General features: G+C 40.6%; 1 protein-coding gene across 1 annotated transcript in view; it reads right to left on the bottom strand.

Moving 5' to 3' along the window:
- The window catches only part of Cep85l (centrosomal protein 85 like), a 93,924-nt gene extending 80,483 nt beyond the window's left edge, over positions 1 to 13,441 (bottom strand). Inside the window, exon 1 of the mRNA XM_042679747.1 lies at positions 13,337 to 13,441. Within this exon, the coding sequence (XP_042535681.1) occupies positions 13,337 to 13,409 (73 nt within the window). The 5' untranslated portion in view covers positions 13,410 to 13,441. The remainder of the gene's footprint in view (positions 1 to 13,336) is intronic.
- Between the last annotated feature and the right edge of the window lie 311 nt (positions 13,442 to 13,752).

A 13,752-nucleotide genomic window follows, 5' to 3' on the forward strand; every position in this document is an offset into this window, starting at 1 on the left:
GTAAAGAACATTTAGAAATAAACCCCAAAGAGGGAAAGGAACAAATTATGATCATTAATATTGAAGGCTGGAGGTATGGCTCAAGTGGCAGAATACTTGTCAAGCATTGCAAGAACGAGTTTAAACCCCAGTACCGGCAAATAAATGAAACATTTTAACGTGATCCAAAAGCATATGCTGTTTACATTATCAAGGTAAATAACAAGACATAAAATTTGAAAGCAAGTTCATAACCTCAGATTTCATATTATCTAGGAATTCTCTGAACTCTCTTTGTCTATCTTCTTAGAACCAAACACAAACTGAAACTATAATCCTCCTTCCAGGCCACAATAACTATCATAAAGGACAAACCCTATAGGTACCAGATTAGTGATGTAGACACTATATAGTAAAGCTCTAAAGGAAGGAGACACAAAGCAATTGAAAAGAAACATAATGCTATTATTTTTCTCTAGCTTGTAGGATTGCTTGTAATATCTTTGACCTTCATGCGTTTATTTTCCTTTTGATTACTATAGTTTCTTTACAATATTTTAATTTTTGAAAATGCTTAATAACCACTAATAAATCTATAATATACTCCTCATTTAAGCACCACTTTGAAGTCTTAGGAGGTATAGTATAACCTTAGGAGTTTTAGTTTGGAATAAAATGGCTATATTTTAATGTACAAATCAAAGTACAACATTTTTAATGTCCCAAAACATCCATACATGAATTACACTATTCTCAAATAAAAATGGGTTTTAAAAAAGGGGGTAAAAAAGCTAAGATAATGGAACCAACCCAGATGCCCCTCAGTAGATGAATGGATCAAGAAAATGTGGTATATATACACAATGGAATTCTATGCCTCCATCAGAAAGAATGACATTGCCCCATTTGTTAGGAAATGGAAAAACTTGGAAAAAATTATATTAAGTGAAGTAAGCCAGGCCCAAAGAAACATAGGTCCCATGGTTTCTCTTATTTGCAATATCTAGTATATGTATGAGTCAAGCGGAAAAGGTCAGATAATGTGATGTCAGGAAAATGTACCCTTAGATATGTATTTTAAGGTTTTTTTCTTTCATGCATGTGTTTCTAACGCATTTATAAGATTATCTCTTTGTTGCTTTGTATGTCCCTCCCCCACAGTATAACCCCTGCTTTCACTATATTTGATGTCAGTATAACTTGTGGAGGAGATGGGGAAAAACCAGTTGTTTAAGGATACAGGTGGACCTGTTGCAACAATGAGAAGTACAAGTTGTCATGTCCAAAACGAGCTTTACAACGTCGGTGCGGGGGGAGGGGTGGGGAAGGAGAAGGATTGGGATTGGGGGGGAGGGGGGAGGCTAGGAAGGGATGTGAAGGGTAAACCAAAGGAGGAGGCTGCAATGCTTGGTAAGAAATGTACGCATTATCCTGCCCATGTAATTGTAACCCCTCTGTACAGTATGTTCACAAATAAAATTAAATTAAATTTAAAAAAAAGGGGGGGGGTAAAGCCGGGCACCAGTGGCTCACACCTGTAATCCTAGCTACTCAGGAGGCTGAGATCTGAGGATAGCAGTTCAATGCCAGCCCAGACAGGAAAGTCCCACCAGAAACCGAAAGTGGCCCTGTAGCTCAAGTGGTAGAGTGCTAGGCTTGAGCTGAAGAGCAGAGGGACAGTGCCCAGGCCGAGTTCAAGCTCAAGCTCCATGACTGACCAAAAAAAAGGAGCAGGGAGTAAAATCATTCTATGAATTCCAAATAAAAATCTTGGAATGAGTTGTTTGGATTGATATGGCTTCAAGTATGTTTCAATAATATCACAATTAACTTAAAAAAAAATGAGGCGGGGTTCCTGTGACACACACCTTTAATCTTAGCTACTCAGGAGGCTGATATCTGAGGATTGGAGTTAGAAGGCAACCCAGACAGAAGTGTCTATGGGACTCTTTTATCTCCAACTAACCAGCAAAAAGACATAAGCCGAGCTGCAGTTCAAGTGGTAGAGAGCAAGCCTTGAGCAAAAAAGCTAAAGGACAGCACTCAGGATCTGAGTATAATAAGCCTCAGTACTTGCACAAAAAGAGGGATAGTAGGAGAAGGAGGGGAAGAAAGTAGAGGAAGAAAAAAATTGGAAGTTCAGGCTAGGAAGGTGGCTCAGTGGTAGAGTGCTTGCCTTGCATGCATGAGGCCCTGGGTTCGATTCCTCAGCACCACATAAGCAAAAAGAAAAAAGCTGGAAGTGGCGCTGTGGCTCAAGTGGTAGAGTGCTAGCCTTGAGCTGAAAAGCTGAGGGACAGCGCTCAGGCCCAGAGTTCAGGCCCTATGATCGGACCCAAAAAAAAGACCACCTATCCAGAACAAGTTATCTTGTTATGATATTTTCATTTACTCATGAAAACATCACAGACAAAATGAAATGATGACATAAATTGATCTCTTTCATCCTGAACTCACCTAACTTTTTTTTTTTTTTGGGGGGGGGCTGGTCATGGTGCCTGAACTCTGGGCCTGGGCGCTGTCCCTCAGCTCTTCAGTTCAAGGCTAGCACTCTACCACTTGAGCCACTTCCGGCTTTTTCTGCTTATGTGGTGCTGAGGAATCGAACCCAGGGCCTCAATGCATGTAAGGCAAGCACTGTACCACTGAGTCATCTTCCCAGCCCCCACTCATTTAACTTTAAAAGAAGCAATAGGTGTTTCTTGCCTTGACCACTGAAGATAATTTACAAACATCATGAACAAAATTGTAATATTTTCATTACATGGAAGGAATGCACTATGAGAGCAACATATCTTATCTCTAGACAAGTCAATCCAAAGTCACAAAATAGGGAAAACTAGATGTAAAATACATTTACCAAGTGATTTGATAAGGAAAATTTTTTCGCAGGCTGGTTCTAAGACTATACAACTTAAATAGGATCATTTAGTCTCTAGGTAGTGATTCATGCACTGACAAAAAAGAAAAAAATACAGTTCGGTGAACTTTACTAATAAAACCTTAACCTCATTATAATTGGATGACTATAAAAATTTCTTAAAACAACAACAAAGCATTGCTATAAGAACAACAAAAATTTCCAGGCCCTGTACAACATTAAACTGTCACATTTGTCAATACCAATTTTAACTCTCAAGTCAAATACTGAATGCTCAGGGTAATTTATTTTACAATAACGTTCATCACATTGAAAATACAGGAAGATGAGCACCAAGTTAAAAACCGTATAACCTGTTTTATTTATTGCTGAAGCTTTTCTTAAAAAAAAAGCATTGTGTCAAGTCTTCTACAATAGAGGAATATAGCTATAGCTTCAGTTGGAACTACTCAGAGTCAGAAGAAAATAACATTGACAAGTCAAGTTTACAATTTTATACAAAACAGTGAATATATAATATAAATCATAAACAAAAACTGCAATGTTTTTCAAAATGCAAGTTACTATGTATTAGTAGGTATAAGCCAGTATTTTTAAATAAAAAAGAACAGAATAAAAACAGTAACAAATTACCTTGTGTTATACACACTGCAAATATGTCATATTTTAACATCTATGAAACATTACAAAACACTTAGGCATAAAGTCCACGCCTTCAACTATCTCAATGTGTCATATCAACAGTAGTCAACACATAATCTTATTCAAGAATACAACAAAAAATAATGCATACATTAAGTCGGTCTCAGAATCTCTTTGTTCTATTTCATAAGTACTATCTGAATTAGCTCTCTCTTCTCTGTACCCACTGTCATAAATCATACTTTTTGCTGGATAGATACAATGACCTAAAAGCGATTCTCCAGCAAGAATAACTCCACCCAACCAGACACTACCCTGAGAATTATCTTAGAAGCAAGTATATTTGTTATTCTCTGCTTTCATAGCCTAAAGGCTCTTTACATAATATTAAATAAAACTCAAACTCCTTAAGTTTGGCAATCTTCTTTACCAGCTAGAAATTCATTTTGTAATTTTCCACATCTAACCTCCCACATTCGCTCCCCTAGAAACTCAGAATCTAGGCACACATACCTAATCACTGCCACCAAAGAACTTTTGTAACTCCAAACTGTTTCCCTTCAAGACAGACTTGAATTTAACTTGCTCAGTCTTTCCAGATTCTTTCATCAGACAAAAAATAAGTATTACTTTGTTCATCTTGAATATATTATTCAAATTTCATCACAGCACTGGTTGTATTATCCCACATGTGTACGATGTTCTTCTTTCTCACCAAACCCAGGAAAAGTACAGCTTTTTAAGTATCCAATATACAGCACAGAGCTGCACACTCAGGCAATAAATGTAGTCATTATTATTACTGTGTACCCAATAGATGTTCATTGAGTAAAATTAGAATTTTGGAAGCCTTACAATTAGAACTACAAAAATACCCTTCCCTTCAGAAGGATTAAAGCAAGGGCTTGTTTGGAGGTTGTCTGTTTATTTAAAAACTAAGATATTTTAAATGATCCCTTGAGCCAGTCTGCATTTAAGTATCTATTTAAAGACAAGTAAATATTTATCAAAGCAGCTTTTTTAAAAGTTATTTTAAATATTTTGAAGAGCTGATGGTCAAAATTCCTAATAAATGGGGGGAAACTAGGATCACTAGTGCGTGCCATGGTGAACAGCTAGGATGACCATCTTCAAAGGAAGCCCTCGATATGGGGAAAGTATAATGGGAGTCAACATTATTCACACCCTTTAAAAGGTGAAAACATAATTTTGATATTTATCATTGTTATGTGCCACTAAAAGAGTGGCAAATGACACCATTAATTACAAGATGATGCATCCGGCTGGGCACTGGGCGCTCACATGTAATCCTAGCTACTCAGAAAGCTGAGATCTGGAGTACAGAGGTTAGAAGCCAAACCTGGGTAGCAAAGTCCTCAGGATTTCATCTCTAAATTAACTAGCAAACAAGGAAATCTCCCTCCGGGTTACTAATGTAAGATAATATAAACAAACAACTTTTTGTTTGCCTTTTTAGAAAACAGTAGAAGGCTGGGTCAGAAGCATAGCTCAAGTGGTAGAATGCCAGCTGAGCAAGCTATCCAGGTGAGATCTTAAGTTCAAATACTGGTTCCATAAACAGAAAAAAAAAAACTCACCTGAAAACTGATAGACTCTGAGAAACAGTGTATACATAGAAGAGGAACACTTCATTTCCTAACAGTGAAACTGGTACTGGTAGTTGCACATGTTCACAAAGGAGTCTACTGGTTCTCCATATTCTCCAAATTTTGTTAACCATCTTTTTCATAGGAATGGTCATTATGCATCATAACAAGTAGTAAATGGGTCACACAACAGGTAGCAAAGGGAAGGGCACTAAAAAGCTAAACTCCTCCAAGCCCAAAGAGTCCCAGACATCAAGGCAAGCATAAAGTAACAGGCTTTTTCTTCATTTTTTGGCCAGACTGGGGTAGTGCAGTGCCCTAGATCTGACACTTGAGCCACGCCCTCAGCCCTTTTTTGCTTTGGTTATTTTTAGGATAGTGTCTCAAATTTATGCCTGGACTGGTGTGGACTGTTGATTCTCCTATTTATGCTTCCTGGGTAGCTAGGGTGACAAGGGCATGCATGCCTCAGTGCCCAAATTTTTATTGGTTGAGAGGGAAACTCATAAACTCAAACTTTTTGCCCAGGAATGGCCTCAAGATATGACCTTCCCAATTTCACCTCAGGAGTAGCAGGGATTACAGGCATGAGCTACTGCACCCAGTAAAATTTTAGTACGTTTTAGCCAGAGGTCAAATTCTAAGTCAGAGAAAAGAACCAAGAATAAAGTAATATCAAGCTTCAGAATGGCTATAAGGCTAGCAGCAAGAATTATTAAGTGTACTTGCCCACATAAACACACTAGCAAATGAGAAAATGGCATTAAAACCTAGTACGATGTGCTTATTGGGCTTCTGACATTTAAAGATTAAATCAAAGTGTTAAGTAATCAGTAACAAGTATCTGTGGATTTCTAAATATAAAAGGAGTACAGGGAAAGACCAGATGATCAAAAATTACAAAGATACAATGATTGAGTTGGACTGCAGGAATAAGTTTTAGTAATGTAATATACTTTATGGTGACCACAGTCAATAGTGAATCACATATGACAAAAATTGCTAAAAAAAATATGCTGTTAACATTATCACAAAAACAAATTAGTAAGGATGTGTTAAAATTAGCTTGATTTAATTTTTCTACACTGTATAATACACCAGAACATCACAATAAAATCCAAAAATGAATATTATTACCATCCCCTGATTTTAAAAAAGCATGTAATTTAAATAAGTAAAATAATTACAAAGGAGAAAACTGGAAGCTCCTTTTAATTAACTATGCCAACTAGCTTTTTAGATATGACTACAAGCTATGCACTGGTTCACACCTGGAATTCTAGCTACTTAGGAGTCTGAGATCAGAGGATCCGTTTTCCAAGACAGCAGGGGCAGAAAAGTCATGGAGACTATCTCCAATGAATCAGCAAAAAGCTGAGCTGGAGGTGTGGCTCAATTCTTTGTTTCAGGAAGTAGTTAAAACAGTTTTATTTAAGAAAACTGAGGGGAATAACAAAACGGTGAGACAAAGGACAAAGGGTGAACCAATGCAACAGCAATCCTCATGAGACACTATGTTGGAAATGAACTTTATAACTTGGGGGGAAGTATGGAGAGGGACGGAAAGTAAGAGAAAACAAGGGAAGGGTAACAATATTCAACAAGAAATGAACTCATTGCCTTACTTAGGCAATTATAACCCCTCTAACATCACCCTTACAATAAAATTAAGTTAAATTTTTAAAAAAAAGAAAACCGGTCAGTTGATCATAAAAAGTAATATTATCTCCAATAAACCACCAGAAAACCAGGAGTGGCACAGTGGCTCAAGTGGTAGAGCACTAGCCTTGAGCTGAAGAGCTCAGGGGCAGCACCCTGGAAATGGAAACAAGAAGTTTTTTTTTTTCCTTTGTTATTGTTGTTTTTTGCCATTTGTTCATTTATCTGTTTTTGAGGGTAACTGAAGGCACAGAAGTGGAGGGACAAAGGTGAACAAATGAAGCAGTGGTACTCTCTAGACACTATGTTGAAAATGAACTATACAACTCGTGAGTGGAATGGGTAGAAAAAACTAGGACAACATGAGGGAAGAGGTAGCACTGTCCAAAAAGAAATGCACTCTTCAACTGAATTAATTAAAAATTTTTAAAAAGAAGATACTTTCATTGAAAGAGTAAGAATTCAAACCAATAAATACTCATCAAGAATTCTTGTATGTGTCTGTACCCATCCTGGGGCATTCACTCCAGGTCTGAGAGCTGTCCCTGAGCTCTTTTGTTCAAGGCCACTGACCTACATTCAGTTTTCTTGTAGTTAGTTGGAGATTGAGTCTCAGACTTTCTTGCTCCATCTGGCTTTGACTTTGATCCTCAGATCTCAGCCTCCTGAGTAGCTAATATTATAGGCATGAGCCACTGGTGCCCAGCAAACCAGTATTTCTTACATAGAGAAAGGAAATCAAAAAAGTTTAGAGCAGTGATCAGTATAGATGAAAGTATCTCCTTCTATGAAAAATTTATATACTTGTTGATTTCGGTGTGTAAGACAGGCCAAAGACTCCTACCTTCTGGTTACAATCAATACTATATTCAAAGCATTTTGGCAGCTATTCAGAATTAGAATCATGTATTTAATTTTTCATGAGCTTTTGTCTCTGTTTAAAAACTAGGAAAAGATGAGGCTGGAAAGGTGGCTCAGAGGTAGAGTGCTTGCCTTGCATGCAAGGGGCAGGCCCTGGGTTCCATCCCTACATAAGCAGAAAAAGCCAGAAGTGGTGCTATGGCTTAAGAGGTAGAGTGCTAGCCTTGAGCTGCAGAGCTGAAGGACAGCGCCCAAGCCCAGAGTTCAGGCCCCATGACCAATCAAAACAAAAAACAAAAACAAAAAAAAAACCTAGGAAAAATGAAGAACAGTAAAAATTAATGAGACTGTTAAAACCCCTACAAATGAGATATTCTAAGGTTTGCTGTTATCTTAAAACAATTATTTCATATTGCCTAATAAAGAAAATATTCATGATAACAATTTATGCCAAGACTAACTAGAATCGTCAGCACACAAAAGGAAAGAAACATTCTGATCAATATAAACTTTCCTAAATAACATAATGGTTAGAGCTAATGGATGCTATGAAGACTACTCCATGATCTCCAAGAACACAGTAGGCTGTCAGACATAGTCAACTTCTCCCCTGTGGACTCCCCTCTTACCATCCTCTCCCAAGGTACTTGGGGTTTGATTTCACCCTTGCTAGGCAAGTGCTCTACATGAACCACCTCACCAGTCTATGTTTAAATAGCTCAAGGTGGGCACTCTACCGCTTGAGCCACAGCACCATTTCCAGTTTTCTAGTGGTTTATTGGAAATAAGAGTTTTACGGACTTTCCTGCCTGGGCTGGCTTGAACCGTGATCCTCAGATCTCAGCCTCCTGAGTAGCAAGGATTACAGGCGTGAGCCACCAGCGCCCGGCTCCATGTTTAAATATCTTAATACAAATTAAAACAAAAATTTAGTCCTACAGCACTTCAAAATAAGATCTTAAGAAAATTTATCAGTTAAAGCTAAACTTTCTAGTCAAACTTTTTCACTACATAAGAAAAGGAATATTCAGTAGTAGGGAGAAAATATCTCAGTACTTTGGATCTTCTCTATATTTCTCCTCATGTGACTCACTCCCCTCCGTGACTATTACATTCATTTTTTTCCTGTAGTTCTTACATTCCTATCTACCCCCATCCAGTTAGCTCCCCCCTGAAGTTCTCACTTACATAGCCAACTTCCTACCTGATCTTCTAAAAAAAGAGGTTCCTATGGCCAAAATAGTCCTCAATTCCACCCACACTTGTCCCTATCACCAACTTACCCCTCTCACAAAATGACAAGATGCATTTATAATTCCCCAAGCCAACACTAAGATGTTATCCTTGATTCCTCTTTCCCTCCAACCCCAAATCAGCAGCATATCTCATTAGCATAGCTTCACTCCAACCCCATCCTCTTCTTTCAAATTCCAATCTAACCAATGGAATGTAAGACATCATGTCTCACCTAATAACTGCAATGACATATTAACTGGCTTTCCTACTGCTTTTCTTGCTGCCACCCCCACAGAACCTCCAGGAGTGACCTGTAAACACTAGAGATGGAGAATGTCTGTTTCATACATCCTGTACACAGAACAATGTGGCCTCATGGTAAGCATTCCATGCACTAAATGAACAAAACAAGTCATCTTCCTTACCCTTTAATAGGTAGCTTCCTGTTACACAAAGACTCAAATCCACTCCTTGCAATGTCTTTTATTATTAGGCCTTCATCACCTCACATCCCAAGTCAACTCTAGTCCATACTCAATGGGCTTTCCTATTCCTAAAACTTCAAACTCATTTCTCCACTCCTCTTTTGTCTGACACCTTTTCTCATTACTCAGATTTCCACACAAAGTTAAACTACTCAGTTAGAACTGACCAAACTGCCTGAAGTATCTCTGCTCATCATTTCCCACTTCACTCAGTTTCCTTTTCCTCATTCTTAACATTAGCTGAACTGTCCCGCTCATTGACCAAGATCTAATTCCCCACCACAATGTAAGCTCCATTAGAGCAGGGACCTTATCTTTTTTCTTCACTGATACTCCCAGGAGGCTGGCACAATGCCTGGCATACAATTAATATATATTATTAGCATAATTCACAAACATTCTCCAAGGTGACGATCACTATGCTAGGTAATAGCAATGAATTTAAGTAAGGAAAAACAAATCAAATATTGGCATGAAATCTGTTGTTCTTTTTATGCTAATAATTCTTATCAAAATAACATACAATAAACTGCTCTTTAGAATGCTGTTTTAATATTCTAAAACTTTTAGGAAATATTCAACTTAAAAGTTACCTGGAAATATTCACTTTCAATGCTCAATAAAAAGCATTATCTGGGAGATTTCAAGTTGAAATTATCAGACAGACAGATACATACATATATGCATATATACACACATATATTTCTTCCAGACAGGAAAATTCTGAGTCTCTAAAACCTTTGTTTGTAATATACATAAATATTCACATGAAAATAGGCATTGTCAACTTACCATTTATTTTCCAACCTCAGATTAGTCTATCAGTTTCAAGTCAAGAAATAATTGGGTTTTATTATTAATCAAGATCATTTTACAAGTCATCACTGAATTTGGGATTCGCCCCTCATACTCCCATTCCTATCATGAAAGAACATGTCCAGCTGTATTTAAGAATGATGTTTCATTGTTGCCAGAGTACTCTTTGGTCCACCTATTTCAGAACCACAGCAGAAAACATTACTTAGTTATTACCACTGTCATTATGACATCACCAAATACCTAACTGCCAGGTATCAACCAGGAAGAAGCAGAGTTAAAGCTCCCGGCAACAAAGGACACCACTTAAGCTCAAGTGAGAGTTGCCTTACTTAACACTACTGTAGCACACTTTAAAAGTATAATATTCTGTCCCAAAATATTTTAAAGATTGAATATATTAACAGTTCTAAAATATGATTTATGAAAAGGAACATATACAGTCTAACAAGTTATTAAGTATTCAAATATCACTATATCACACTAGAGTTCAAATGCTGTCTTGACAAAATTAAATCCCAAAGGAAAGGCCAAAGTTAGTATTTTGTGTAGTATTCCTGTTTCTATGATTTCTTAAAAAGGAAGTTTCGCTGGTGCAGGTGGCTCACACCTGTCATCTTAGCTAACCAGGATGCTAATATCTGAGGATTGTGGTTCAAAGGGAGCTGGAGCAGAAAAGACCCTGTGAGACTCTTATTTCCTATTAACCACTTGAAAATGGGAAGTGGAGAGCTGTGGCTCAAAGTGGTAGAGTGCTACCTTTGAGCAAAAGAGCTCAGGGACAGTGCTTAGACCCTGAGTTGAAGCCCCATGACCAAGAAAAATAATTTTTACAAGATGTTTTTATTTTCTTTTTGCCATGTTTGTTCATTTATCTGTCTTTAGAAGGGTAAGGGGTACCACAGAAATTAACTATTTGTATAAACAAGTTTCAAGACATCTAGAACTACACTTCATATTGAGATAAACTCATTTTCATATCAGAAATTATTTAACATTGTCATGACACTGGCCCGTAAACCAAAGTATTTGCTGATAAATTCAATCATAAGACTGGTTCCCTTGTTTTCAGCTAAGCCCTAATATTGCTTAACATTTCTCAGATAGTATATTGGGTAGTCTAAAAATATAACTTTTCTTCTAACTTTTAGAAAAAAACATCTCCATACTTTTCGGTGCTTAGTCAGCGATAAGCGTCTCATGGACTTTGCTGCTTGGGCAGGCTAGCTCCCAAGTGCAATTCTCAGGTCTCAGCCTCCTGAGTAGCAGGATTGCAGACTTGAGCCACAGGCACCCAGCTTAGTCGCTAACTTTTAAAATGTTATTTTAAATAATTTCGAATATCTTATGTTTGCTCAATAAGAGAACAAGCACAATTACACCACTAGTGCTGTAAAAAATAATACTTATTCAACCTATAGCTGAAAAAAAATGTATTGGAAAGCATGTTATGATTTACCAATGGTTTATCCTGTCAATACTAAGATAAAAAGCCCTTTTTGAAAAGATAATCTATAGTCTTTAATATTGGGTTATATTTATAAAGTACCTTCTTCCACTATAAATAGGCCCTAACAAATGTCTAGAGAAGAAAGTATAAGTCTTTCAAATACCTAATTTCTTACCTAATTTCTAATACTAAGATGTTTTCAAAGGAAACAATGGAAAAAATGATACTTCTGTAATATACCTCCCAACATGCTATTATTATCACAAATAAATTTTAAGAGGCAACAAAGATCAGATTCGGTTACAAAGATATCACAGATGGCTCTGACACACACATAAGTGGAAACCACTCTCATAGCCCCTAAGGGATAATGGAGTACCAGAATTTCTCCATCATTGAAGTCACTTAGATGGCAGGACTGGGTAAGCATTTAAAACCTCCCAACTGCTAGCTCTTCAAAAGACAAACACCATTCATGTTAGAATAAGTACTCTCCTACTGTACTGTTTTACCAAACTCACAATAATCGCATTATTTCTAACAATGTAGCAGTGATTTCAACCGTTTTTTAAATGCATGCACTTCTTAAATAATTATTTCCACCGTCAAGAGAACTGCTTGCAATGCGCATGGTATTTTGCAATTAAACGTTCTATCCATTTAAATTTAAATCAATTTTCTATCAAAACTCCTTCTCGCTGATGCTTTCCTTTTGTGACCTATGAAATGTAGTGAAGTTCACTTTGTGGAACAGGGTAACTTAACCTGAGTCCTAGAGACACCTAATTTTGGAGGAGAAATTTAGTCTGGGTACTTAGAGCTCTTCTCCACCCTGGATTAGCAGACGAGTATCATCATTTCAGAGGCGGTCAGAGCTCAAGATTAAGGTGGTCGCGAAGGACTGTCACCGTTAGATAACGGTGACTAGCCACAGAGCAGCCAAGCCTAATTATTTTTTCCATCGTGCCTTAGGGGAGGGTTTATTCTACAACTTCTTGGGCTGGCAGGCATGGAATGGCTATCCCTTACTTGCAGATACTAACAGCCCCCTTCGCATCCTCAACCCGGCAAACCCCTAATTTTCCCTCAAAGGGGCCGGGCAGGGGCGAAGCCCTCAGCAGCCCCGGGGGGCCGGCTGGAAGGTGGGCTGGCTCCGCGCCGCCGGCGCCGCCGCGTGGTCCCCGGACGCCAGGCAGCGCTTCGGGGCGGCGGGTTCCCGGTGGGTTCCAGTCCCACCCGGGGGTCGCCCACGGTCGCCGCATCCTCTGCAGCCTCCGCCCGCCCCGCCCCGAAATGCGCCCCGGAGGAGCGGCTGCGGGCGTGGGCACTGCAGAGCCGCCCGCGCCCCGCACAGGGCCGCCGCAGCACGGTCGCAGCGACCTTCCCGCCCGGGCTCCCGGAGCCGCGGGTCGGCCGCGCTACCACGCCAGCCCCGCAGCCCACCAAGGGAAGGGAGGAGGAGGACGACGGGACAACAAAGCCCGGCCCGAGAAGGGGCCGGCCGCAGCCGGGGCGCCGGGGTGCCGGACGAGGCCCGCCAGATGTCAGCGCACGGGGCCGGCAGCCGGGGCGCGGGGACCGGCCGAGGGGCGAGCGCCGGCGGCGGGGAGGCGGCCGCGGGGGACGGCGGCGGGCCTGAGGGGAGGAGCGGGGCGGCCGCAGTCCCGGGGCGCCGCCGCCGGCCGCGACCCCCACCCTGCCCGGCTGCGGGGTTCCTTACCCGCCGGGAAGCTGCGCGCTCCGCCGGGGCTGTCCCGGCCGCTGGCCTCCGGGGCCAGGAGACGGCCCCACATCGCGGGCGGGTGGGCCGGGGGGCGCCCGGCTGCCCGCGGTCTCGCCTCGGGCTTCGGCGGCGGAAACTTGTGCGCAGTGTGGGCCGCGGCGGCAGCGGCTGGCGGGAGCACGGGCGGGTTAACGGCCGCTCAGCGACGGGCGGGGAGCGCCGGAGCCGGGTCGGCCGCAGTGACGGCCGCTGCCATGGTTCTACAGCCTGGGCTGAGGCCCGGGCCGGGGAATTAGCGGGTCCGCGGTGACGGCAGCGCGATCCCGGCGGCGCCCGGGCTCCCGGGTTCCAAGCTAAGTTGCAGCTGCGGCTTCTCTCCTCCCCCTCCGCCCGCGGAGCTGGAGTCAGGCAAG

This window comes from Dipodomys spectabilis, unplaced genomic scaffold (assembly GCF_019054845.1).
Source record: "Dipodomys spectabilis isolate Male_0828 unplaced genomic scaffold, ASM1905484v1 ptg000001l, whole genome shotgun sequence".
Classification (NCBI taxonomy): Eukaryota; Metazoa; Chordata; class Mammalia; order Rodentia; family Heteromyidae; genus Dipodomys; species Dipodomys spectabilis.